Here is a 27,939-nt window from a genome sequence, read left to right on the forward strand (position 1 = left end):
GTTACAATTGCCCCCAGTCTCCCCTAAATGATGTTACACTACGCACTATGTGTCAGGAGGGACTATTTCTTTGTAAGAACAAACTTGAACATGTTACAAAAACAGTTCAATTTGGAATATGTCTATAACTGGTAATAATTTTATTAAGAGCTTTGTGTTGGCTGGACAACCCCCCCCCCAGCTGTGATATAATCACAACATAATCAGGCTGTCATGAGCTGTTGCGTAAATAATATTTTGTCAATATAAAATAAATTAACACAAACAAATTCATTTAATTAACCAGAACATCTTCCATGTACAGTTGCCAACAATTAAAGGTAGAAAGAAAATTCACAGTTTAAAACATAAAAAACAAAATCATCAATACGGTATATACACTAAAAAATGGCACGACAGTTCTTCTTTCTAACAGCATACAAGTCTAAAATAACCTATTCTCTAGTGCAACTTATCCTGAAATTTGACTCTTAAAGTACATTATTCTGTCAGTGAGGAGCTACAGTTTTCCAATGGAATTGTTCACTGGAAAATAAATCAAAACTGGCAGCAGGACTCAGTGTAGAGACATGTAATACACAAAAAAATGAAAATGTGTTTTCAAGTAACATACACACAGATTGAAGGTCATGAATTATAAGTTTAAGTCTGGTGATATTCTTAATACCAAGAAACTAGCAGAGATTGCATTCTAAATCACATACTCTTTGTGTTCAGTGCGTACTGCAGCTGCCCTTTGTTGCATGCAGTATACATACAACTGGCACATATTATTATTATTTGACATATTACAGCGCCTTGAACTTTAACCTTCTGCTTTATTGACTTGCATACTGCATCTGACATACTATGTATTGGGACATACCAAATATTTTTCTGGCATACTAAATAGTATGATAGTATGGCTATTGGAATACACCCTGAATTGTTTCTTTTGAGGCAATCCCACACACAATACACTGTTCTGCTGCAATAAATATTAATTTGAGCACCAAATGTGTATATAAATCTGCAGCTGAAAATAGTCTCCAGAAATGGAATATTTAGTCCTTTTTGAGCAATGTTCGCCAAAAACTACAGTGTGCAACTGTTTTGGGAAATCGCTGAGCCTTTTTTAAATATTTGTGTCTTCAGTAGGAACCCACTGAGATAAGAACTACTACATTGTTGGTTTCCATGAAATGTGTTGACAATAAGAGAAATATAGATAATTCCACTGATTCTGATTGATTGAGACGATGAGGCTTTGAGACGATGTGCTTGTGTCCCAAATTCTGATCAGATTTGTGTGCTCACTGCTCCATCAATCCTAAAAATAAAATAAAAAATGAACCAGACTCAAAGATGTGACACGCTCAATATGTTCTGAACTCAAATCTTTGCATTTAGATGGATGTATTGCTGGGAGGTGAAGCCAGGTGCTAAACATCGCAGGAAGATGGATGAAGCATCGGGGTATACGAAACGGTGTCACAAGATCTCATGCAGTCTTCCAGCGTGTGAAGAAAGACAGCTGTGATTTAAAGGGAGGTACTGTGAGGGGAAGACAGTGTTTACATGCAGGCTGCAGATATAAATAAAGGAAAACTTCACCTTTAAAGTGACCAATTACACATCCCATGATACCTTGAATTCTTCAAGTAAACTTGTAAAATTATTTTTCTCGCACCTAAGAGCATCCAAAAAACTGAGTAAATTCTCAATGAATTAAAGTAAATGGGGGCTGCATTTAACATCAGCAAAACAATATTCCCAAACACATGCATCTTCGTGAAAATATTACCAAAAGGCTGGGTGATAATTCAATATTATAATTTACTGTCTTTCAATAGATTCATATAATTATAACGTCTAAATTGTTAAGCACATACTAAGTCAAATTTCTCTGGTTTTAAGTTCTTTGTTTACCATAAAGGCATGCGAGAAAAATAAAGTTTTCAAGGTAACACAAGGGGGAGTTATAGATATACAAATGGTGATTTTATGGGTGTTATCAGCTCCTTCATCACAACAATAACCATATTATCACCCTGCATGTAAACACAGTCTCAAATTAGTCTCTCCATTGGTGGAGGCTGTGTGATGCTCCACATCTCCACCCGTGATCCCTCCTTCTCCTGCCGGCTGGGACTGTAGGTGCCGTGGGTGGCGCGGCGATTCAGCGCCACCACCAGGCTGACGGAGGTGAGGATGAGAACCAGCAGCAGGATAACGGACACCAGACTGATAGACAGTAAGAGGTCAGAGGTCAAACCCTCAGAGGTCAGCTGGAGGGAAAGAAACAGAAACAAATGCTTTGGTTTAAAGAAGCTCATGCACATGATAGATTGTTTATTTCTGTCTCTCTTACACACTGTTTCTCTCTCACACACACACACACACACACACACTTCTCCTCTTCTCACTGCTTTACACTACACCAGGCGCTCCACGCGAGCTGCCAAAGTGCTGATGGATGTGTTTCCCAGCTCAGCAGGTGGGTTGCGACCACCAGGAGCCTCGAGTTGCCGCGGACTGAAACCTCCCTCCGTCTGCCGCCTCTCTCGCAGTTTGGCAACGGCCAGCGCCAGCCCTAGCATCACCACTATCGCCAAGCCAACCAGACACGGTGCCAGCACGGCAGCCACCCGCGAGCTGTATGGAGCATGCTCCGTCTGTGGAGGATCACACACACACACACACACACACACACACACACACACACACACACACACACACACAGGCAAGATGCTGCCTGATGATCCCATTAGCATATACAACACCAGAAACACACTCACACACCAAAAATAGCCTCATACAGACACACATGATTCTTTTCTAGCAGGAAGAAAAGCTGCTTTACATGAAGCGTTTTAATGACTTGTGAAAACCTGCTAACATTCATTTTTAACTTACAGCCCGTGGCCCTTTGATCATCACACACACACACACACACACACACACACACACAAGCAGCTTCTCTACCAACCAGAAACACAATTACCCCGCATGCAAACACACAGATTTCTGACCTCACAAGTCAAACACAACGAATCAAAGCTTCCAGTGCAGCCGGTGAGTGATTGGTAACATTCATTAACCAGCAGCAGAAGACGGAGCAGCAGATGCACTTACATCAGTAGTCGTGGTTGGTGTGACAGTGGTGACACTCTGAGTGGCTTCTACAAGGTTACCAACAGCACAACAGCTGTAAGTATCACTCCATTACTCTTGACACCGTCTTCACAACTAAAGCCTCGTACTGAACTTGTCAGGTTACACAAGACTATGAAGAAAAAATCTCAGAAGTCAGCAAACTTTACACTGAGCAATCAACATGGAAACATAATTCTTATAAAAATACAACCATCTGTATCCTGAGGCAAAAAATAACTTATGCGCTCATGCTCGACGCTGTAGACATTACACTTTCTTTCCCTTGCTACAGGTTCTTTGTTGACTCCTGGAAAGTGCTTACCTGTCACTGCAGCACAGTTGGCTGTCAGAGAGAGTGTGACACAAGCGAGCCAGAGCAGCCTGCAGCCAGCACCCGCCATCAGTCACCGACTGCCACACACACAGACGTGGAAATGTCTAACTAACCAGTCTCTAAGGTACAAGGCAAGGCCACCCTGAAGCCTCAGCAGAGCAGCTACACACGGAGACGGCAGCAATGCTTCCCTGCTGTCAGCACTATCAACCTGCTCTGTGTGTGTGTGTGTGTGTGTGTGTGTGTGTGTGTGTGTGTGTGTGTGTGTGTGTGTGTGTGTGTGCCTGCCAGATAAGCTGCCCTCATACGTTTCTGTGAAGCAGACCGAACTCCTGTGAATGCCACCAGCTCTCTGCTGAAACTGCACTTCAGCGCCAGATGCTGCCTTTTTCGCTGGCGAAGCACATTTCTCCCTCTCTGCTTCTCCCGCTCTCTCAAAGGATGGCCACATCAGTGCCGACACTGAAAAACTGCTTCCCATTTCCTCCCCATCTTTCCTCACCATTAGGGCTACCTGTGCTCACAAAGGACACACACATATGCACAAACATGCACACACAGACTTGCAGAATGTGAGATGGAAGAGAGAAGGCAGGTGTACGACAGGACGAGAAGTGCACCTGCATGGTGACTACATGGTCAAAAGTGTGTGGACACCTGAACATTAGACCCACACATGATTAGTAATTATCTCAATCAAAACTACAAGCATTAATCTGTTACATACGCCACTATTCTGGAAATGCTTTTGGTAAGATTTTGGAAGACAGCTGCAGAGATTTGCTCCCATTGTTGAGCGATATTGCCTGGGGTTGAGGTCAGAGCTCTGTGCAGGCCGGCCAACGTCTTCCACTTCAAACATTTCTTTATTAAAGAACGGTTTTGCCATTTTTGAAGCTTGAATGGGCAGTGTTTGTTGTTGTTTTTACTGTGTCACTGGGCGAAATGAAAATCTAGCCTGGTAAGAGACACTTTGGCCAATCACAGATCTTTTCAGAGAGGATGCGTTGTTATTGGCTGGTCTTGAAATGCAGATGTGAGTGCACATTCCTTCAGTTGGTGAAACCCTGATTCAAAGGCAGAAAATCCTGCATAAAAAGTTCCAGCATTGGCAACAACTCACTGCAATGCAACTGCAGAAAAAGGAAGACATACTTGTCTGACAATAAACTTAATAAAACATGACAATATGAGAAAAGCATTTCAAAGATGGCGAGAACATGCTACTAATAGATTAGCCTTCTGCTAACAGTAGACAGAAGCTCACAGCTGCAGTTAATCCAAGCGTTTATGCAGCTAGTTAGAGTCTCAAATCACAGTCTGTAAATTTGTGTAAAACCCTTTGAGATGACAAAGAAAAGAGGAAAAATTGTCATTTTCATAGTTTTTACAGTAGTTTTCATAGAATAACCGCTATATAACAGCATCTGGATGATTGACTAGTATGACTAGTACCCATGGTGTTTATTGTATGAAGCTCGTGCATATGTCCGTGAGGAGAGAGCTGGAGGAGGAGGGCTGTATTTTCACATTTCGGCTGTTTTTTGCCTTTTCCAGAAAACCACCTGCCTCCTCAGCTTTAAATCTGTCTTACAATTGTCAGGCTCCCATATGAACACTGAAACATGTTTTGGCTTCCTTTTAATCATCATCACAGCACATCATCATCAGTGTAAATGATGGGGTATGAAATCTACAGCCCTCATTCAATGCAAAATATATATAAAAAAGCTTATCTAAAGCAAACTTGCAGCCTCAGCTGTCCAGGTTAGACAGATCAAGTAGGTATCTTCCAAAGTCCCTCTTTTTGTAACTGTCCTTCCACAGCGGCTCAACAGGGAAACATTTTATACAAGCCTTTTTCATTATCTAGTGTGTGTGGTGTGAACTTCGGCTATTCTGGTGTCTACTCACACTACATCTCATTAAGAGAGATTAGGTGTCTATGTTTGGTGTCACGGCAGCCACCTGACTTCGGCTTCTGCTCCGTTAATCACAAACACACACTGATGCACAGGAATGACAGGATTTGTACAACAGTTAAGGTTGCACTTGTTTGTCAAGAGGAGAAAATGGAGTGAAGAAAGTGCAAAAAGAGAAACTAAAATGTGTGGTGATGGAAGAGAAAAATTAGTTGATGGAGATGAAAAGAGGACAGAAGACAGACAAAGGCTGATAAGATTTTTTTATTTGACAACAACAGAGACAGACATAAACTGAGACGGGACATGAAGACAGATTATGATGGAAGAAAAGACAGACAAACAGGAAGTTACATGGATCATTCAGCATGATGTGAGACTAAAAGACAATCAAGTCCATGAGCGACAGACAAGGATTTAGTGCATTAGGAAACATTGACCACAGCAGCGAGGTGAATGTTGATGGGTACCGTTCAAGCAGAGCCGCAGGGATTTTTTTTAAAAATCTTAAAATATCTTTTCCTCTCTCAGGAAGGTTTAGAGGCGGAAACTTGTGCTTTGGGTAGAAAACAACACGCAGTCAGTCAGTCAGTCAGACAGTCACCACAGCGCTCTGAACGCACATCAAGAACAAAGTGACACGTCTTGTCGTCTTCCAGCCCCTCTAGGTGCCTTTGTCACTACAACACTGTTTTTGATAGTTCACACACTCATCCGTATGGAGCTCCCAAAATCCAGTTCAGACAAGACTGACAGGATATCTTCAATGAGAAACATTATAAATAACACATGTTCTATAATGTTCTTCACTGCATCAGAAAGTGCTTTATCTTTCCCTTTAGGTCACAGATCAATTACTTATTAGTTGATTAATCAATTAGTTGATTCATTGCCAACAATATCAACAGATTTATATTTTAAGTGATTTACGAAGCAAACATTCTCGGATTTCAAAATAAATATGTTTAAGTTTTGGATTATTTGTTGCCCAAAACAAGCATCTGGTTTTACTTTCGGCCCTGAGAATATTTTGTCGATTCACCCTTGTGCATCTTGAGGACATTTTTGGCTTTTCATTTTTTAAAATTATTTTAGGCTTTGATTTTTGTAAGTTCAACCACAGCTCCTACGGCTGTGGCTCAGTTGTTAGAGCTGTCAGCCACTGATTGGAAGGTTGATGGTTTGATCCCTGACCGTGGCAGCCTACATGTCAAAGTATCCTTGGGCAAGATACTGAACCCAAAATGGCTCACCGATGCTGCGTTCATCAGTTTGTGAATGATTTGTGAATTCCCAATGGTGGCTTAGCCTCGGCCACCAGTATGAATGTGAGTGTGAGCGGGTGAATGAGCGCAGTCTGTAGTGTGAAGCGCTTTGGATTAAAGCACTATGTAAGTGTAGTCTATTTACCTCTGAAACACGTTAAAACCACAATTTTGGATCCTACAGCCATTAGAGCAAAAGCATCATGCATCTTCTTATATTGGGCTTTCAATATCTAAAGCCATCGCCTCAAAATATTTTCTCATGTTTGCCCTATGGAGCAAATACATGCTATTTTCCTGCTTTCCACTAGAGTTATCACTGCTGTAGTATGGAGCTCTGCAAAATCAATGTTGTTGCTAATCATAAACATAACCTAGACTGTGAAAAAAAATCCCTATTTAGGACAAAAGTGGCATTATGTTATTAAAATGTAATTCAAAGGGTTACAATTCTTAAAAAAATAAGTATATGATTTGATGGATGCACAATGGTTAAATAATCAGCCAAATACCAAGAGAATAATCACCATAATTGATTGATTAATCAATAATAAATGTGATCTTTAGTTGCAGCCTGAAGCTATATTTTGTCCGTGCTGGGTTTGCAAGAGACAACTACATCTGTGATCTATGGCTACTTTCATTAAATTCAATTAAATAAAACTTAGTAATATAAATAACTGTTCTGAATAAGGTGCTTCTGATGACCAACGTGTCATTTTAAGGCACAGAAACAGCTCTGTGGTACCGTTAACCTGACGTCAAACTAGAAAAAACCCTAATGTGTGCAGCCTGCTGTCATAAATACCTGATCCCCTGTGCTTTGTATGGGAAACCACCATTCACATCTTTTATGATCAATAAATCACCCATACTCATGCACTGACAAACCCCACTCTGCACCCACCCACTCACTCAAACAGTCCCAAAGACACATGCAGGCACACACACGCCTGCACACACACTCAGTCTATGCCTCCCCAGTCCACCTCTGGCTCGTCGTCCAGCCTGAGAATGAGATAGGAGAGCAGCTGAAAGAGGTTCTGCCACAGCAGCACTGCCACGAAAAAGTAAATGTCGCTTACGTCCGTCTGACACGTGTCTCCGGCGAAGCTCATATCACACACGCAGATGAACTTGTTGATTAGGTTGCGGCAGTAGCCGCCGTTCAGACAGGGGTTGGACTTGCACTCGTCCACCTCCTGTTCACACCTACAGACACACAAACACATTCAGTCAGGGACAAGGAAGTGACCACTGCAAATGCTTATACAGTGAGGTAGAAAGTATTTGTTTGAGGGAACTCTCAAAAAACAAGCTCCGTTTGATGTAACCCACCTCCCTTTAATAAACACACATGTACATTAAATATTAGTTAAGTCGATAATTGAAGAAATGTATCAAATAAAAGAGGGGCTTTGGGGTGTGGAGGAAGTTGCAATAGCATTGTAACTGGAATATTATTGGATGTTACTATTGAGCTGATAGCCACACAGCCAGTGATTGTGAAGCATCAAGGAAACAGCTGATGCCAATTAGCCAAAAAAGTATTGTGGCTGAACTTATGCTATGCTCTGTAGACATGCTGCCTTCAGATGGGGTTGTGTTCACAGTGGTATAATAATAATAATAATAATAATAATTGATTGGATTCGTATAGCGCTTCTAAAGGTTCTCAAAACAGAAACATGAGTTTATGGCAATTCAGGTAAGGCCGTGGCAGTCAGATTTTGTAGGCTTTCTTGAAAAAGTGGGTTTTGAGTGGAGTGAGTCTGAATTTAGGAGAAGAGTCCACATGAGGTGGTTTTTTACAACTTCCTAAATGGAAATTTTCTAAAAGCTGATAGGTTGTGACGTGTTCGCAAACTTTTTCAGAAATGGTGGAGGCCATGGAGGTTTATTTTCAGCAGATGTGAAGTTGATATATTGTAATTTTGGTCGTATATAGTTTATTTTTCACATTTTCTAATATCTCTGAGGAAAATGTTGATATTTCCACCGGCTTCTTCTTTTTCCTCTGCCTTTATACCTTTGCATTTCCTGCATTGCTTGCTAAAATGTTACTCTCTGTGATGTCCATGTTGCCTTTCCCTAGCAGCAGCATTCTCATTACTTAGCCATTTGAATGTCAATCATGCACACGACTTCTGATGTCATAACCACAAGCACCAAGTTCCATTTGAAGGCAGCAACAAATCAGGGGATAGCAGTACTGTATTTGGTCTCAGTATCTCAGTCTGCTCTGGATATAATTCACTTACCTACAGGTATTATTAAACAGTATTAATATATTTTTCTTTCCTACCGGTGTCCAATAAAGCCAGGGGGACAGTCACAGGACAGCTCTCGGTCAGTGCAGTTGCCTCCATTGAAGCAGGTGTAGTTTCTGGTGTCATCGCCGCACACAGAAACAGGCAGCTTGGGCCTGCTGCTGGGAGACAGTAAGACACGAGAGAGGGTTAATACATGTTTTGTTTGTGTTTTATTTAAAGCTGTAGTATCAGAGGTATTGAGGCATTCAGCGGGTCATGTGCAACAGAGTTTGACGTCTTTACGTCTGCCGGAAGCAGAAGGATCAGCCAGGCAGGAGCTGTATTGTTCAGCTTCCTGCAGCTCCCCACGGAGGAGACAAAGAGGCTTAAGAGGGGACCAGGATAATAAGATTAAAGACCTCTGGCAAGTATTCACCAGCTGGAGGTCAAATCACATGTACAGGAATGAAAAAGCCAACCGTTTCTGTTTGGCCTCCCTCACCTTGTGTTTGCCTGAAGCACAACAGCTCTGCTCCAAAATGTTATTTATCTGTTGGCAACGTGCGATTCATCCCTCAATGGTTACAAAATACAGGCTTTCTTATTTTTGGAAAGCGTACAATTTTTGTAGGTGAAGTTTTTAATTTAGATGCCAGGAATCATTTTGAACTATAGCTGTCACTCATTTGAAAAAGTGGGTATCTCATTTAAAGACAAACAATGTCACGGGGAGCGTTAATATTAGCTTTGCTTGGCATTTTGTTGCACACAGTTGAACAAAAAAAACCAGGAGACATCGTACATGACATTTGAGAGACGAATATCTAACAGGAAACAAATAGTGAACACCTGAGAAATAGAGGAAGAAAAAAAAACTTACACATTTCTGACAACAATGTACCACGGAATTTCTTCAATGCGCTCACTGGAGAGGAACAGAAAGAAAGATGGGGAAAAGGGGATAGAAAGAGACACAAACAAGAGACACAAACAAAAAGAAGTCATTTTGATGAAAACTTTACAGCGGAGATGTTCCCAGTAAAGGGAGATGTGCAGCTTGTCTTAGCGAGACACTTGCAAAGGTTTTCCTTGTGTAAAAGAGGCAAAATGCAAGAGGCTGTGTGTTTACAGGATAAATGCTCGGAGGCGTTCCCCTGCTGGTTCTCCGAGGCAAACGGTAGATGACAGGGGAAAGAAACTGGCGCTGAACCAGAGAGGCTTGTGTAGTGAGACACCACAGCAGACTGAGGCCTTTTCTGGCTGACACTAGAATAGAAATGCAGCTTCTGAGACACTCACTGCAGGCGTGGTTGAAATGCTGAACAGAGGCAGCGATGTGGAGACATTTACATTGAAGGGATTTGTTTTTGTTGTGGTTCGGTCCCTTGTTTGTGAAATTTGGAGCATTTATTTGTGTATTTTGTGTTTACTAGCTAACTAAGCTCTCAAAACTGTTCATAGAAGAGCAGAATCATCTTCGGAGCATGACAGATTTATTATGGCATTCTTCTCTCTTCTGCTGTTGGTCTATATTTTGCACAAGCCTTTTGCACTCACCAGAAAGTGACTGTTCTACACTATTTTATTCTATATTATAGAGCTGCAGGGATGACATATTTTTGTAGGCCATTTCGGAAGTTAGCATCAACCTGGTTCCCTATACAAAAAGGATTTTTTTCCTTTGGATTTTGGATCATTGCAGAAACTAATTTGTTCTGAGGCAAACAAAAGTTAATAGTACTTATAAGTTTTGTTCTGCAAAATAATCACAAATGAACATCACTTTTATGGTGATTTTTAAAGCATAAATGCAATCGCCAGAAGTAAAAAGTTAATGCTAGACTATGAAGCATGGATGTATAAAGAGAACTTTTTATATGAAAGTTGCTTGATGCCAAACATTTTCGATTTCACCCTCCTTGTATTAAATAACCTGAATTTTCTGTGGCTCCTACATTTTATAGGGCCCATTGAGCAAAGTACTAACTGGCTACTTCCAGTTTAACACCCTGCTAACTTGAATGGGAATACAATGATGTAATGCTATGGGTCTTCTAGACCCATCTATTCATTTTGTGGAGGTTATGTCTCTTTCCTGATGTAAGTCCATAGGAAAATGCCTTTTAGGACCCGTGTGGCACCATGTGACCGACACATAAATTGTAATTCCACTTTTTGTCCACTACAAAACTACAAACATCTAAGCTGACAATTATGTTTAACTTCCCCGACAATCTCTGTAGTCTCCTTTAGCAGCTGCCTTTTTTAAGACATATAAAAAGATTCACAAGTGGGGTATTTACTGACATATTTTATGTCGTAGAACAAAACATGAAAATCTGTTAAAATTGTGTTAACCACAGACCTCATTACAGGCATCTAACCAAAAGTCCATTCAACAAACCCACTGACTTTGAGACAAAGAAACTAGAAGTGCAAAAATGCACATTTCCAGGTTTAGGACTCATACCTGCAGAACTCTCTCACTTACTTGCAAAGGGGTCCAGTGTAGTTCTCAGGGCAGAGGCAGGCGTACCTGTCCGGCCCATGCAGACAGGTGCCTCCATGGGCACACAAGTGGTTTTCACACATATCCACTTCCTCATCACAGTCCACACCTGCGTAGCCAGCCTCACAGGTACACTCGTACGACAGCCCGTTTACGCTGCAGTTGCCGTGAGCACAGGGACTGGAAGCACAGGTGTCAGTGAAGAAGCCGCAGCGTCTCCCAGCCCAGCCGGCGGCGCAGCTGCAGTTGTAGGTGTTGAAGAGGTCCTGACACTCCCCTTCGTTGAGGCAGGGGTTGGGCTCACACACGGGGCTCCCGCTGCAGTCGAGGACCGGTGGTTGCAGTGATGTTTGGATGAACTGCTCCTCCTGTAGGCGTGGGAGGTTCACATCAGAGGAGCTGAAGTAGGGCAGGGCAATGCCACCCACCTCTACTGTGCCCAGACACCCAACCATGGCCCACCCAACATCACGGGCCAGGCCCCCCACGAAGATGTCCACCCCCTGCCTGAGGAAGTTCAGGTTGCCTCCTTGGCTCCTGGAAGTGCTGGCTTCCTCTACTTCATCATCCAGCACCAGAGTCCAGCGGGAGCTCTGTGCCCACGGTGCTGCCATGAACAGGTGGACGCTGTGCCATTCACCATCACTAACACTTGTCCTGCTGCTGAGACTGATTGTAGACACGCTTCGCTCTCCCTCCTCCTCCTCTCTGCCATCTCCCATGGGGCTCACAAGTTCCATGAAGAGGAAACCACCTTGGATGGAGAGTATCAAGGATGCAGAGTCCTTCTCTGCATGCAGTATAGCCATGTTACGCTTTCGTGTGCGAAGGTTTAGGGAGAGGTTGGTTAGATTGCGGGATATTTGGCCATTTCCTTGGTAGGTCAACACAGTGCTGTCATTCAGGAATGTTGCATTGGTGTAGCCTAGGAGATTAGAGGAAATATGTGTTGTGTATATTTGTTTACACATTTACACACTCACTTTGTTGCACCATTATAACTTGGTTTGATTATGTACTGGCTTTGTGCATGAGAATACAACAAGAAAATGACGTAAGAGCATTATTTAGCTGTTTGATAACCATACAATCCTTTTAGGCAACTAGATGGCATCATCTGTCAGAGATATTTGTAAGGAGCAGGTATCCTCAGCACTGAACATGGGGTGGCTTACAGGACAGACCAGCAACATGACAAATCATCCCTAATCCTCTCAAACAAAAAGATAAGCTGGCCTCAGGCCCATCCTGCTTTATGGAGCAGAGTCAGTGTGTGGTGTGAGCAGATTGAGGCCAGTATGTAACCTAGCATGTTGTATCACTTACATAGTCACAAACAAACAAGGTCAAAGATTAGGTAACGTACACATGATGTAAGTCCAAGAGGTAAACAAGGCCATTCAACCCTGTCTGGCTGTTATGTAACTAAAATATAATTTACATGGGACAAAAATGTATGAATGAATTATAATAACAAGAGAAAAAAGAGCCATTTTAATGGGTTGAAATGTAATCAAAACTTTAAATGCAGCTTTGAAATTAAGATTAATACACCACATTTTTATAACATAATTTATATATTTAAAGTCACCCTCCAGACACGTTTTAAAATATGCTAGAAATGCTTTGATTCATAGCACGTATAACAACAATAACAGCTTTTAAATATGGTTTTCCCAAATAAAATGGATTTCATTAAGAAATTCTGGACCTGGTCTCAGCCTTGCCCAGCACCACTGTTTGCTCGAGATTGACTGGCTGAAGGCTTTATGCCCCGCTCACAATCTGCAGAATACAGAAAAATGTCTAAAAGCTGCTGCGTAGTTAAAAGCACTACCACTACCAAGTGAGGTGGTGTTTAATTTTGTGTTCTGGTCTTGTTATTTCCTGTTTTATTTTGAAATAGTAACTCTCCTCTCATTTCAGGTCACTTGCCCTTCCCCGTGTGTCGTCTGTCTGATTGTCTCACCTAATTAACGATTGTGTTCACCTGGTGCTCCCTTCCCTCCATTGTGCTCAAATAGTCTGTGTTTCCCTTGTCTTGTGCCAGTGTGTTTGACCCCGTCACCATATCAGCCATTATCTTGTTATCTTGTTCTAGCCACAGCTTGTCTTGTATTCCTCGCAAGAGTGATTTTTTTCTTTGTAATTTATTAGAGTAGCGCAGTTCTTAGTTTATAGCTTTTCGAGTCAGCCGTTTTGTTTTTCCTCCCTTTGGAGAGTGATTTTGTGATCTTCATTATTTTTCCTCCTTTAGTCCTGATCCAGTTTTTCATTAGCCTGGCTAACACCAGACTATTCTCAAATGAGGGCTAGTCTGGCAACGAGCAATGTATTTTTCCGTAGAGGTGTGGTTTACGATCCTCCAGAGCCGTTTATTGGACGCTTAGAATGTCTATCAAAAGCGTCTGTAGGTAGCCGCTAGCGGCTATTAGCTATTAGCCGCTAGCGGCGCTAATAGCTGCTAGCGACGCTAATAGCCCCGCTACCATAACTCCTGTGATCTCAGCGGAGCCGCCGAGAGACCTTTCGCCTTTCAACTTTCGCTCTAAACTATTTAAAACACCATCTACAGCTAAAGAGAGTTTCGCGTCTGCAGCAGCCATGTTGGATCCGGAAAACTACAAGCTTCCAAGTCCCGAGGCGTCATCGTCTTGCCGTCCCTCCCCGCTCTGTGATTGGATCCCTAAAACAGGGCTAAGAATCCTTCCTGGTTTCCAGACTCCGCCGCAGTTCGAAATTAAATTTGAGCGCGCAAGGCAGTCTGGGTATACCCAGGCTCGTTTTTCATAGTGTTTTTGTAGAATCTTTTATTCCTTCTATCAGGATTTGTACCTCCCTTTTGGTGCGCTTTTTGTTTGTAGGTGTTTTTATTCAATTGTTTTTTCCCCTTACCTTAGATTAGGATTTATCTATTTAGTTTTAGTGTAGATAGGTTCAGTGTTTTTTCCTCCTTTGGAGCTACTTTTCTTAAGTTTTTTCTCAGTCAGGAGTTTCATAGCCGTTTTCTTTCACTCTTTGAGGATTTACCATGCTGCATTCCTTGAATAAAGAAACTTTTAAGTTCACCTGCTCTGCATCTGAGGCCTGACTTGAGCCCGGCCTGACAACCAACAGGGTAAAGGACATAACTAACTTTTATCAAGCTGACAAACTGAAAACAAAAAGGTTTTTAAAATAACAAAAGTGGATACAGGAATATACGGATGTGAGGCATCAACAGTTACAATGGGAAAACTGTAGGATATTGACACGTTTGCCTAATAGACATATATTTGAATCTCTTCTCTTTGAATCTTAGGGAAGTGCACAGACATGTCCTCCTTGAAATCTTCGACACCACTTACATTCATATCCCTGGTGCAGCATCCTGCACTCCGAGTCTGTAGGGCAAGGTGACAGCTCGCACCACCTGACCTCTTCGCAGCGCCGCCCTGATGTCCTGGGAGGACAGGTGCAGGTAAAGTCATCCCACATGGAGTAGCACATCCCACCATTTAGACAAGGATTCGTCTGAGGATTAGAAGTTGATACAGAGGCTCACTTTTACAAAATACTGTCAGATTTACTTCTGCTAAATATGACATGTAACTATACTTTATGTGAATGATTTCATAGGTATGAGTGAGGTCCCAGTTAAAGCAGCCTTGAAAAGAAAGCAAAGCATTTTACTCACACTGCAGGTGTTGTCTCCAGAGCAACCAGCAATCACATTTTCCATGAGCTCCAGAGGATAAGATCTCACTGAGGTGTCCAACCCAAAGAACTGCAGCCGTCTGTCAATGATCCTCAGGTCCTGGATGCAGCCTTTAAAATGCCCGAACACAGAAGTCGACCCATTCTCCATCAGCCCTCCGACATACACAGTGTCTCCTGCTTGGACATCGACTGTCGTGACTTCCACCTCTCCCTGTTTCTGAGCTTCTACATACAGCACCATGCTGTCCTCCACTACCTCTACATTCACAAAGTGGACTTCTCCATCATCAACGGCACTCTCCGCCATCAGAGTCTGAAAGTTATTGAGCTGAACTGTGACCTTGCCGTCCTCCAGCCACATGTGCAGGTACTGGCTGCTGCTGTTTGCCAGCACCAAGAGGAGTCCATATTGCCTCCTTGTACGCAGGAAAAGAGAGATGGAGAGGTTGTGACCCAGATCATCGGTGATACTAAACACTGCATAACTGTTAGAGTCCTCGTTCCCAAAGCGTGTGGTCACATGTTCTGCAAAAAGAGGAAAAAGGTGAATACAATTACACCAAAATGTGGCTGGGTGTCAACATCTGGGAAACATCTTTAAAACTTTTCAGCATGCATGTTTGAAAGAGTTTTTAGATACACTGTAAAAAATGTTTGTAGAAATAACAGTAAAACACTGTTAAATTGCATGACAAATAGGGCATAAAACACAGTTTTACTGTAAATGTAAAATTAATGGAAAAATACCAAATTGTCACAAGGATAACAATAACCCTAAAAATAATGGGACTTCTCAGTCTGAATTACTAAATTAAACAGATAATTTTTTTACGGTGTATCAACTTAGACAAAACTAGCAATGTTGGTATTAGCAGTGGCTGAAGAAGTACTCCAAACTTTTTTTCTGAATTAAAACTATAATCTTTTAATAAAAACACACAGTACGCACAGTAAAAGTGTGTGTAAGAGCATTATCATAGATTTGTATTTTTGCTGAACTAACTGGAGGAAAACACATTGAGGCAGTTTATGTTGTGGTCAAGAGAAAAATAGACACAGGAAGAGGACATTTAAGCAGCCACCAGCCCTCATGTTCTGTAAGTTCTGTGTCGACTGTCAGCACTTTCCGCTGTGGGTTGGTCACCTTATACGGCAGGCAGAGGACAGACAGTGTATGACAGGTCATATGCTGTACAAACCTTATGAAAGCTCCAATGTGGATACTTCCAAGTGTGTAGGTCTGTGTATTTGTGGGTAAATGTGTGTAATCAGTAATCTGCTTTGATAGACTCAGGAGGCTATGGATAGAAAAACTGAACTATTCAAAATTTGCAGGGGAAACTTGAGTGACACATTCAAAATACATCCTTTTTTAATGTACTTATTATTTAGATCATGATGTATAGATCACAGTATTCAACTGTTTGTCTCCATGTTCTGTGTATTTCCAAAATAGAATCCCTTACATCCTTAATCCAGTGCGTCAGATAAGAGGATCTCTGCCTCCGTCCTTTACTGTGGCTTTTGATTGGCCTCTACCCCTTTATCTTCTGTTATACATCAGCAACTGATGATGTTATCTAATTACCAAATTAAGAAATTTAGTGAGAATGACCTGCACTCTTCACTCCTATCTCAATTAATCATGTTATCTTGAAGCTTAAAGACTCCCAGAGGCGCATGTCTTGTTTTTTTTTTTTTTAGATTAGCTATCCCAAACTGTGTGTGCAAAAAGGCTAGTTGATGGGACTAGAAGATTTAGAAAACCAAAATCATCTCCCAATTTGCACACTGTGTTGCTGCTACTTGACTGCCCAATTTCACCACCTGTTTAAGTCTAGTATTTCACAGCTGCAAACATACCCTCCTCACAGTCCTGCCCCTCATAAGGCCTCGGACATCGGCACTGGTAGCTCTGCCACAGGTTGACACACTGTCCTCCGTTTTGGCAAGGCACGTCCAGGCAGCGGTCCCTGTGGCTGCAGCCAGGGGACACATTAACAGCAGAGTCACTCAGCCATTCCTCTGGGACGACAAGCTGCCAGTCCACAAACACATCCCGCATGCAGCCAATGAAAGCTGGAAGTGGAGAGTCCTCACTGCGGCCATATGAGTCCTGAAGCACTCCTCCAATGAAAGTGTTCTGAGGAGGTGACACCAGCCTGGCCAGGGCGCCTTGGACTGGGGCCACCTTGTGGCAGGACTGGCTCCGACAGATCGCATCATCATCCAAAAGTGTCAGACTGAACATCCAGCTTCCGAGCACAGCCTCTACAGAATGCCACTCTCCATCTGTGACATTGTGTGGAAGCTCCAGGACCTGGATTGGGCTTTCTGCTTCAGCCCCAGCAGAGGGCTCCTTCCTCAGTGCGAGATGAAGCCTTCCTTCGTCGAGCTCCAGACTCAGCAACAACCCCCTGCTGTTCCGCTGGAACAACAAGGTTCTGGGCAGAGTAGTCTTGAAGCTGAGGGTGATGTTGCAGGAACCCACAGTGTCCACCAGGGGGCTCTGCAGCAGCAGGTAGCCTCTATGTTCAAACGAGAAGGTGGTGGGGGTGTTGCAGAGGGGTCCAGTGTACCCAGGTGAGCAGGAACAGGTGTATCCATGAGTCTCATCCAGCAGGAAAGGAGAGCAGGAGCCCCCATTCTGGCATTCATGCCCCTCACAGCCCACCAGCCTCACATCACAGTTTACACCTCCATAGAGGACACCGTTGTCGCTCTTTTTGTTGCAGTGGCAAATGTAGCTTCCAACACGGCTCTCACACCTGCCCCCATTCTGGCAGGGACTGGGGTCACACTGGTTTATCAGCTCCTGGCAGAGGGAACCTGTTAGCAGAAGAACATAATAAAAGTTACATGAAGCATCTCACAAAATAGAAGAGAGATCTATCTCACAAAAGAGATATGAGAATGCAGTCTGAAAACATATACAATATAATGGTCAAATAAATACATTCTGCCTTTACAAAGATAATCATGACCAGTTTAACTGACACTGTCAGAGAGACAATAATTCAACTGCATGTTTATTATTGAGGTTATAGTTTTCAGTGGTGTTGCACTAGACTGAATTAAACTGAGAGGTGTTTCTAATATTTTTGGCAATCCCATTTACATAAATAAGAGGACAGAATATTATAAAACACCTGTTCATATGATGCACTCCAACACCGGTACTCACTGCAACCTCAGTAATTAACAATAAATAAAAATGCAATTGCTTTGTAAAAGTAGGATTCATGGCAGAGCTGTTGTAATGGATTGCATTAGATTTTACAGGTGTAATGAAGTGGTCAATGAGTGTAAATATGAACAATGGCCTGTTTTCACAAGGAGGATATTATTGTCATTGTTCAGTCTTCTTGTAAACAATAGATTTCCCTGCTGCCTGTTTAATACAAACAAATCACATTTATAAACTTGTACTAGGTTATCATGGGGCAAGTTACATAATGAATGCAAGTGAGGAAAACACTGGACGTGTTCCCAGTTTTTCTCCCATTTCCCTTTTTTTTTTGCCTGCTCTTTTGCCCATTATGGGCAATCAAGCCAAACTGTAGGGTATTAAACCTGTTGTTCTATGCTGGGGGTGTATTTTACTCTCTACCACCCAGATACCAGTATACCCAACCATTTATTTTATTTCTATTAACCTTTTAACATTGTCTGTTTGTCTCCAGAAATCTTGCTATCAGCAACAGAAATGTGTAATGTAGAACGGACAGTTTAACTTATAACTGTAAGTTATATAGTACAACACAGCATAGTGTAGAAAAATACTGTAGAAACAGGTGGTTTCATTTTATATTGGTTAAAGAAAAGCCAAAAGAATGCAGGAATTAAATACCTGTGATGTAATACCTATGATAAGTATCTATTCATACAAAAACGTCTTCTGTTACCTGTTCCAAGCAACAAAATCCCCCAGATCCATGGTGCAGGTGTCCACATCATGCCGTCACTTTTTCCCCCAGGATAGCCCCAGACTTGTATAACTGCACCATATTAGTTTATGTGTGTACATGCCATCCCAGTGGAGGTCTGCTCCTTGTCTACTTCTCTACAACAACCTAGGGCTGAGTGGCTCCAGTCAGGAGACCAACAAAGCCAGATCCTGGGGATTACACTAATGCTATTTGGCCACCTTCCTGAGTCATTGCCACAGCTACTGGCAGAGAGTCAATTTATAGAACACAACTCTCAGCAGGCAGCTCACAGTCTTACCTACATAGTTACTGTAGATCAAGTCTTGTGTAAGCAGGAAAACTGGGATTTTCTGCTTTTGCAACTGGAAAGTATACTTCGATTTAAAATCCCTGCAAAAATGAAAAGCCTCTTTGGATATCGATGCACAAACATTACACTGTGGATATGTGAATGTTATTATACGGAGTATTGTCAGTGATATGACCTGCATACCAAGTTTCCTATACCTCACTTCTAATTTTGCTAATTTGTAATTATAGTGCCAGTCGTCCCTAAGCCTTCTCAACCAAACATTAGTCATCCATCAGCATTACAAATGACTACATAAAACTATTACTTCTACTACAACATAAAATTGTGTGACTATAGCATTTTTTTGCATACTACCACTGGTGGTGCTACATTAAAAAAATGCCAAACTTGACATTGGTGTGCTGTAATCCAGGGACTGATGACCAACAGTTTGTTGACTGCTCCATAATCTGCCTCATCTGTAAATTCACTATAAACACTTTGTTGAACCACATCTTCAGTGGTGAAAATGCCAATGGAATGCCACTCCAGTTAGCCTCATTAAAGAGCAATATATAGGATTTAGGATTATCTATTAGCCTTAATTGAATAAAATATTCATAATTATGTCTTCATTAGTGTACAATCACCACTCACCACTAGATGTCACTAGATTACAGCTACACACTGCTTCTTAAGAGGGTGATTCAGTGTGTATGTGTGTCCAGTTCAGTTGGTTTTTCCTGTCCATTGACACAGTAACTTTTCATGTTCATGTGTTAAATTTAGCTGTAAAAACATTACATTTTCTGAAGCCAAAATTACACCAGCAGTGCTTATTATTTCCAAAATAAATGCATGTAATATACAGAGTACTTTTTTAAAAACTCCAATCAGAAACTGCTAATCCCCTTGATCAGACATCTGACTATACACACTATCAGACCTGCGTAATTAATTCTATTTGGTTAATTGGAATAAATTACCTGTAGTTCCCTGAGGACAGCTGCAGATGTAGCCTGCCGCATGCTGTTGGTCGTAGTGTTCGGGCAGCAGAGGCTCACTGCCATACAAAGCTTGCCACGACCTCTCAATGCAGCGGCCTCCATGCATGCAGGGGTTGCTGCCACACTCATTGATGTCGATATCACACTGACGTCCCTCAAACCCTGGAATGAAGAAGTCAGACAGTGTTTCCGATGGGACAAATAAATAAGATTATCCTATGTCAGAACCCTACTATATTGCAGGTCAAACTGACCTATTTAAAAGTTAAAAATCTTTTTTTTTAAACATTAGACATATTTCACCCCAATCTCTCTGTCTCTGTCTCTGTCTCTCGCTCTCTCTCTCTCTCTCTCTTGAGAGTTGACCCACAGACTAAATTGCTGTTCCTGAGAAACAAATATAACAGGGGGGTTAAGTAAAAGAGCCAGGATTTTGGTTTGGATGCAGCTTCATGCAGCTATAAGCTTGATTATGTTTGGAGTCAACCACTGTCTGTCTTAGCTCACTCATTCCCCAGCAGCTCCATCTGTTTCTCTTGCCTAACTGTCTCTTAACTCTCCTTTCAATACTCCAAAACCTGTAACTCAGAAATGCATTCTTTCCCCTATTAACTGAGTGAGAAAATGCTTCATGTACCTGGCCAGCATTCACAGGTGTAGTTACCCTGGTTGTCCTTACAGATGGCGCTGTTGAAGCAGGGTTCAGAGAGGCATGGTGGCAGAGGTGTCTCACAGAGTCTACCAGTGAAGACTGTGTGAGAGCAGTCACAGCTGTAGCTGAGACAATCAAGGATTCACAGACCAAATGAATGAGATTACTTACAGTATTTTCCTAAAATCTGTGTTTTAGGTGTCAAATTTAAATCTATTAGGAATATTTACCATATGAATCAATTTCTTCTGAACTTGGCAAGAGCTGAAATAACTTATTTTCAGTGTCTGGAGCTGGGCCACTTACTCATTCACCCCATCTATACACAGAGCCCCATTTTGGCACGGTTGCTCTTGGCACTCGTCGATGTTGATTTCGCATCGGTGTCCCTGGAAACCGGACAGACAGGTGCAAGAGAAGCCACCGAAGTCGTCATAGCAACTGCCGCCGTTGAGACATGGCTGTGATTGACACTCATCAATCTGGACCTCACAAGTGGCCCCTGTGAACATCAAAGCAGGACAGATGTCAGAGGGCGACTGAGGTGCAGGGGGCAAAAATGAACAAAGCTTTCATGTGTACTGGCTCTGATCATGTGTGGATTGCTCTTTTATTTCACTGCAAGGCTTCTGCAGCTGTTTGCAATTTGAAAAATTGTATGCAATATATCTTTGAATTCATACCTGCACTAAAAAAATCATACTATCCCAATTATTATCTTCATGCAACATAACAAAAGAAAAGAATGAGAAGTATACTATGAATAAATACAACTAAGACGTGATTTAGGCTGTAAAAAACAATATAAGATGTCTCCTTTCAGCAGACTGATCTATTGGGATATAGCGAGTACATTTTGTATTATTACAATTGATTAAAACATTTTTTTATTTAAAACACTAAAGTAGATCAAATTAAAATAGATGCAAGGCAGAAATTTAATGTGAGAAATTTTATTCCAACAAGACATTGAATTAATCATCACATTATATAGTAGGTTGAGGTTTTCCTTTCAGATGATTTAAAAATAATCACAAATCATATTCAATAATCACCAGGCCAGACTCAAGAGTCTAAAGCAGCTTTGTGACAACATTAATAACCCAGGTTTGACCCCATACAACATGTAATCAATAAAAATATATATCCATACCAAAGGTTAGACCTTCACACACATAACCACAGTAGTTTTCTGGTGAGTGATCCCTTGATCCTATAAATATCTCATCACAAAGCCATCAGTTATTTTAGGCTTGAAATATTCTTTCCACTCACCAGTGAACCCAGGAGAACACAGACAGGAGAACCTGCCCACTCGGTCCACACAGGTGGCTCCGTTCCTGCAGGGCTGTGAAACACACTCATTCACGTCAATCTGACAGAGAGCACCCTGAAACCCCGGCACACAGAAGCACGAGTAGCCGTCCCCACGGAGTCTGCATAACGCTCTGTTTTGGCACGGGTTTGGAGAGCACTGGTCTGCTGGTGAAGGCAGCCTGTCAGGTGATGCACCTATGAACGGATCACATTTAGAAATACTGATATCACAGAATATCTTTGTTATTGGTACTTAGGCTGCCGAGATCAACAAAACCAGTATTTAAAAAATACCATGTTCCTTATTTAGATTTTTTTAGTCTTGGAGCAAAACAATATATGTATATATTTAAATTACAGCTAACAGTGCATTGATGACTTGTGATGAATGTGCTTCATAACATTTGGTTATGTGTATATTAGGGGTCGCTACTAAACTTCTATGCTTTTAGGCATCAACCAAAATGTCTCCATTTTATCATGTATCGAAAAATACCTTCAGTGTTAGTAGGTCAATAAGCATGCAGCATAATTGTGCCAATGTCTAGTAATGCTGGTAATTGGCTGTGTAATGTTAAACATCATTGAGGCATGCAGGAAAAACACAAACACTGCACAGAAATGAGGCTCAAGTGTGTGAATACAGTGTGCTTTACATAGATGCAGTGGTGGAATGTAACTAAGTATATTAACTAAAGCACTGTAATTAAGTACAATTTTGAGGTATTTGTACTTTACTTGACTATTTTCATTGTATGCAACTTTATGTTTCTACTCCACATTTTGATGCAATTGTTGTACTTCTTCCAGCTGCCAGTTTAGTAACTTTTCAGGTCAAGATTTAAATGAAAAAAAACATTTTTATTTTTTTATTTAAACACCATATGAAGTAGTTCAAATGAGCTCTTTCTATATCTATTACAATGCTGCTTACTAAAATGCATCAATAATAATAATAATAATAATAATGATAATCCAGTAATATATTTGGAATATATTTAACAATCCGAGTGGGGCCATTCTGTATAACAAGTGCTTTTACTTTTGATAATTTAAGTACATTTTGATGCTGATACTTTTGTATTTCTACTTAAGTAAGTTAAATGTAGTGGATTAATTTCACAGTGTGGTATTAGTATATTTACTAATATTTAAGTAAGGGATCTGATTACTTTTTTACCACTGCACGCATGTAATTCAGCATTTTCTTTTTGCTAGAATGGCTTTCAGAAAATTGCAAAAAAATTAGTTCATTATTCGGTGTATGATCAGGAAAGTTGCTCCCTATGAGCAGGTCAAACTGCTTAACAAGCTATGTGACTACAACACAAAGAAAAGAGTTGAGAATCTCTTGAATGACTCAATTCTTCCTCTGTAAGAATTGTTGCATTAACATACATAGATGTGGCACGCTCATGAATCCTACTTTAGTTTGATCATGTCTGGCATGAAGCTCTTTTATTTCTGTTTGGATAAAAACAATCCAGCAGCTGCCAGTGCGAGGCTTTTAAATATAAGGGCCTCTCAAGGCATCATGGCTGGCTGCCATGGTAACCAATTTCACTGTTTGGCATCTGTGTTCAATCTATTTCCATGGTTACTGCATTCAACGGAAGATTTGAGGCATTTACTCCTTTTATTTACATGTATGATGTTTTAATCAGCAGGACATTAATGCAGCAGGGCCAGAGCTCTGGCTTTACGTCTCATTTCAGTCAAAACATGCTGTACATACTAATTAGAGGATCAGCACCTGATCCTCCACAGGAAAAACAAACGAGATAATTCTCACTGTGTATGACTTAATCATGTGCATCTTAAACACTGTTTTCTATTTTGAGACTTAAGATAATTGTTTATGTTCAAGTCAATAAAGTTAAATCACATTTTACTGTTTTATTTTCAACTTTTTTATTTTATGACACATAAAAAAAATCTAATTATATTGTATTTTTTAAGACCTTATGTCACCATAGACTACGACAGTAGAGCTTGACAGCTATATCGGTTGACAGCTTATCAGTAGGTATCGGTGTGTATACTGTCTGATATGTGCTGTTATGAAAACAATTTTTACACAATTTATAATGCAGAAAATGTTGCTTGGTGTGATTTAGGAATGGTGTTAGCTATTTTTTCTTCAAATAGTCAGCAGTTGACTGAAACTGAACAGTAACAATGTTTATTTAGCTATTTATTTTACGCCTATTTATTCTTTATTTTCTCAGTTGTTATTTATAGAAGTGGCTGACAATGTAATACCTTATATACATACATTTGTATAATGTATAATAATGTTAAATATTATTTAATAAAGTTTTATGCTGGAGAAAGTAGCTCTCTGGGTACATTTGCAGAGTGATGGAAAAATCTGTGCACAATCCACATAAAAAGAATTCTAATCTATTTTCATTCCAGCTAAAAAAATTACTATATCGATTAATCTTCCCCCTCTATCAGGATCAGCATCGGTCTCAATCAGTTGGGCTCTATATTAAACCATATGTTTTATATTTATTCAAATAGAAAGTGCCCATGTGATCCTAACTTAAAACAGTTTACAACTATACTTTAAATGCAGACTCCACCAGACTTCCCTTGCAAAAGTCAACATTTGTCTGATAATTATGACTAGTTTAATACACTTGCTGATGCTGTTGATTTCTAGGGGGAAAACAATGCTATTCTGAGTCTTAATATCTTTAGAATTATGTTTAAAATGGTATGTATGAGGAAGTGTTGTGAGCACCAACTCAGGCATCTGCATGTGCATTACATGTATGATGGTGTTTTTTCTCTAAAACTGACAGATTTCTCAAATCTCAAATGAACAACAGCATTTTTAGAATAGTAGGCAAATACCCTTAACTTATTGAACCCCTTAAACATTAATATAGAAAAATATAATAACTCCACATTAAAAAATGTTTGACTCATGATGCCAATATGAAAGGCTTTAATATTACATTTGATTGAATAATTCAAGATACCTGAGTTCTATGGATTTGAGCAGTGTGACAGCACATCATCATTTTATAAAGATTTAGCAATGAGTTGCTCAAGCAAGATCTAAAACGTTCAACAGTTCACTGTCAACCTGAATGAAAACTTCTTGAGCACCTCAATCCTATGAAGATGCATTGCTTATTTCACACTTCCAGAGTTTCAAATCACATATCATGTCTACCTCGGAACTTGCCCGCTACATCTGTTGTATAGCAAGAAAACATCAAAGACAAATAGCAACCGTGAGGCATCTCAAAATTGCCGAATTCCAGGCAGAAAAAAACCCTGCAAGCTGGGATGCAATGATCCTGGTAATCCAAGGAATGTGCATAAGGGGCCGCAGAGACATGATGCCACAAAAACGAGGCTTCAAATCCGTTGAACAAGTGCTGCCTCTATTAGATGATAATCAGGCTGCACCACATTTCTAAAAGCCTTGGTTAAGTGTGTTTTGCGTGATGGGTGCATGAGAGATTCAACATCATTACGAAGCTGGGGGCCGCAAATGTAGCCACACGGAGATAGTCCAATAATATTCCTCACAGATGATAATCATGAGCAGTAATCATGCTTCAAGAACACAATCAGGCTGAGTGCAGACTATAGAGACTTAGAAGAGTGCAATTACACTTACACTGCTCCATCTTCACCAACTCAGACACCAATCTTGGGTCGTTGGTGGAGGTCAGTCAGTTTCACAGACAGTTGGCAAGTTCTCCACAAGTAGCTTATATATGTCTAGACTTGGACTTGGAGGTATGGGTAAAGTGGCTGGGGGGGTGATGGGTATCCTTGGTGATGCTCTGGCCATATGCCTATATTAGCTCTCATCACAATGATGATCAGCCAGTAAATTCAGACAAGATTAAAGGTTGCAGCAGTGTTATGTCTAGAAAAAACAGACCGTGGAGAAAGAAATCGCCATTCATGCATTTTTTAAAATGTATTTTTTAAACAAACCATGACAGGTAGTGTGTGTTGTAAGATTTGCTGTTTACTTAATCCACCGGTCTTTTTTTAGTTTTCTCCTGAGGCAGGGTTCATAGAGGATTCAGAGCCAGGCCTGTTGCCTGTTTGAGACACAGCTCCAGCCAACCACACATCCCCTCCCACAGCATGTAAGGCGTTTTTCAAATGCAAATGAGTCATCAGAGGTCTTTGTTTGGGCCTATCTGAAGGTCCTAAAATGGCACATGTGGGGTACCTGACAGATGCATGTTGCTGCTGTATCTGTCTGTCTGTTTGTTTCAGTGGTGATAAGAAGACATGGCATTGTTGGTGTTTTGTAAAGCTGCAGAGACATATACTGCCTCCCCCCTTCAGTCCCATCTCTTATCCACAAACCCGCAACCACCCCTCCCCAATCCTCACCCTCCCTCATGGGTCACTATGCTGCCCCCCATTGTTAGATTTCTTTTTGTCCTTAGAAAATGTGTAGAAATTACTATGCCATGATGTCAACTCTCACAGCATTAATTGATATTCCAAGCATGGACTGGTTAAAATGCAAGACAGTTTAAAACACAAACGCTGGTATCAATCTGTATTCATTTCTACTTAATTTAATGGTTTAAGGAAACTTTTGCAAGAAATTAGTAATAAAATAAACGTTTTGAAATAGTGTTGTACTCGCAGTCATCAGAAACCATCTTGCATGGGGAAATGGGGGGAATGCAACAGACACTGCAAACAACTTCAAATGACGTGATTATTAGTTAACTATAGAAAATGATGATGATTATAAAGCTACAGCATCACAGCAAACAAGTATTCATGGTAAAACAAGCACTAAAAACTAAAAACTCCACGCAGAGCCAAAGAAGAAGAAGAAGAAGAAGAAGAAGAAGAAGAAGAAGAAGAAGAAGAAGAAGAAGCAGTCACTTACCATCTATCACAACCAGTGATGAGATGAGAATTGTGCGTGCAAGTAATTCAAAAGTATGATAGCGAATTAAATCCATAATCGTGACAGGAAATCATCCTGATCGTTGTGTTGAAGTCTTGTCACACGCGGATCTCTCTGCTCCTGCGTCTGCCTGCTGCGACTCATCTGTTGTCAACTCCAGATCCACTTGATGCACACTTCTCCGCTTGATGGAGCACTATCCAGAGCCTCCATCACACATGAAGTAAAAAAGACCACAGCGTGACGTTCAACGGGCTGCAAACACCCTCCCGGACAGAGCCGGGCAGTGACAGGTTACATGGGAGGGAGTAACGTTTAAATATCACAGATATTGGTTAGATAGCGTTTTAAAATCTAAGTAGGCCTAGATGCATGTAAATGTCCTTCAGCGTCAGTGCATGACTATATGGTAGCAAAAAAAAAAACAATAACTAACAAAACAGGCAAACAAGCAATAAATAAATGAATAAACACAACGAAAATTAAAAACAAAACGAATATCACTATGTCACATAGGTCTAGTAATAGCCAAATAATCTTAAATGTTTCTATTAATACTACAATTACTTAAATAACTGATCCACTTTTGAAAGACTGAATAGAAAATATAAATGTGGCTCTACTGAATCAATGTAGACTCAATATCAATGATTTTAAATTAAAATATTGATTAAAAACGTGTAATTTTCCAATATAGGCCTATGTGCTATCAAA

General features: G+C 40.8%; 1 protein-coding gene across 1 annotated transcript; it reads right to left on the reverse strand.

The window, feature by feature from the left end:
- Window positions 1–332: 332 nt before the first annotated feature.
- crb1 (crumbs cell polarity complex component 1) lies at window positions 333–27,323 on the reverse strand. The gene is made up of 13 exons (XM_059340316.1): window positions 27,205–27,323; window positions 22,272–22,508; window positions 21,303–21,498; window positions 20,982–21,121; window positions 20,324–20,506; window positions 16,980–17,945; window positions 15,094–15,641; window positions 14,765–14,930; window positions 11,400–12,342; window positions 9,789–9,833; window positions 8,962–9,084; window positions 7,742–7,868; window positions 333–2,267 (listed from the first exon to the last, which is right to left on the reverse strand). Exons 1-13 carry the CDS (start codon window positions 27,278–27,280, stop codon window positions 2,049–2,051), a joined length of 3,969 nt encoding a protein of 1,322 aa, XP_059196299.1. The 5' UTR covers window positions 27,281–27,323; the 3' UTR covers window positions 333–2,048.
- Window positions 27,324–27,939: the final 616 nt, after the last annotated feature.

This window comes from Centropristis striata, chromosome 9 (genome assembly GCF_030273125.1).
Source record: "Centropristis striata isolate RG_2023a ecotype Rhode Island chromosome 9, C.striata_1.0, whole genome shotgun sequence".
Lineage (NCBI taxonomy): Eukaryota > Metazoa > Chordata > Actinopteri > Perciformes > Serranidae > Centropristis > Centropristis striata.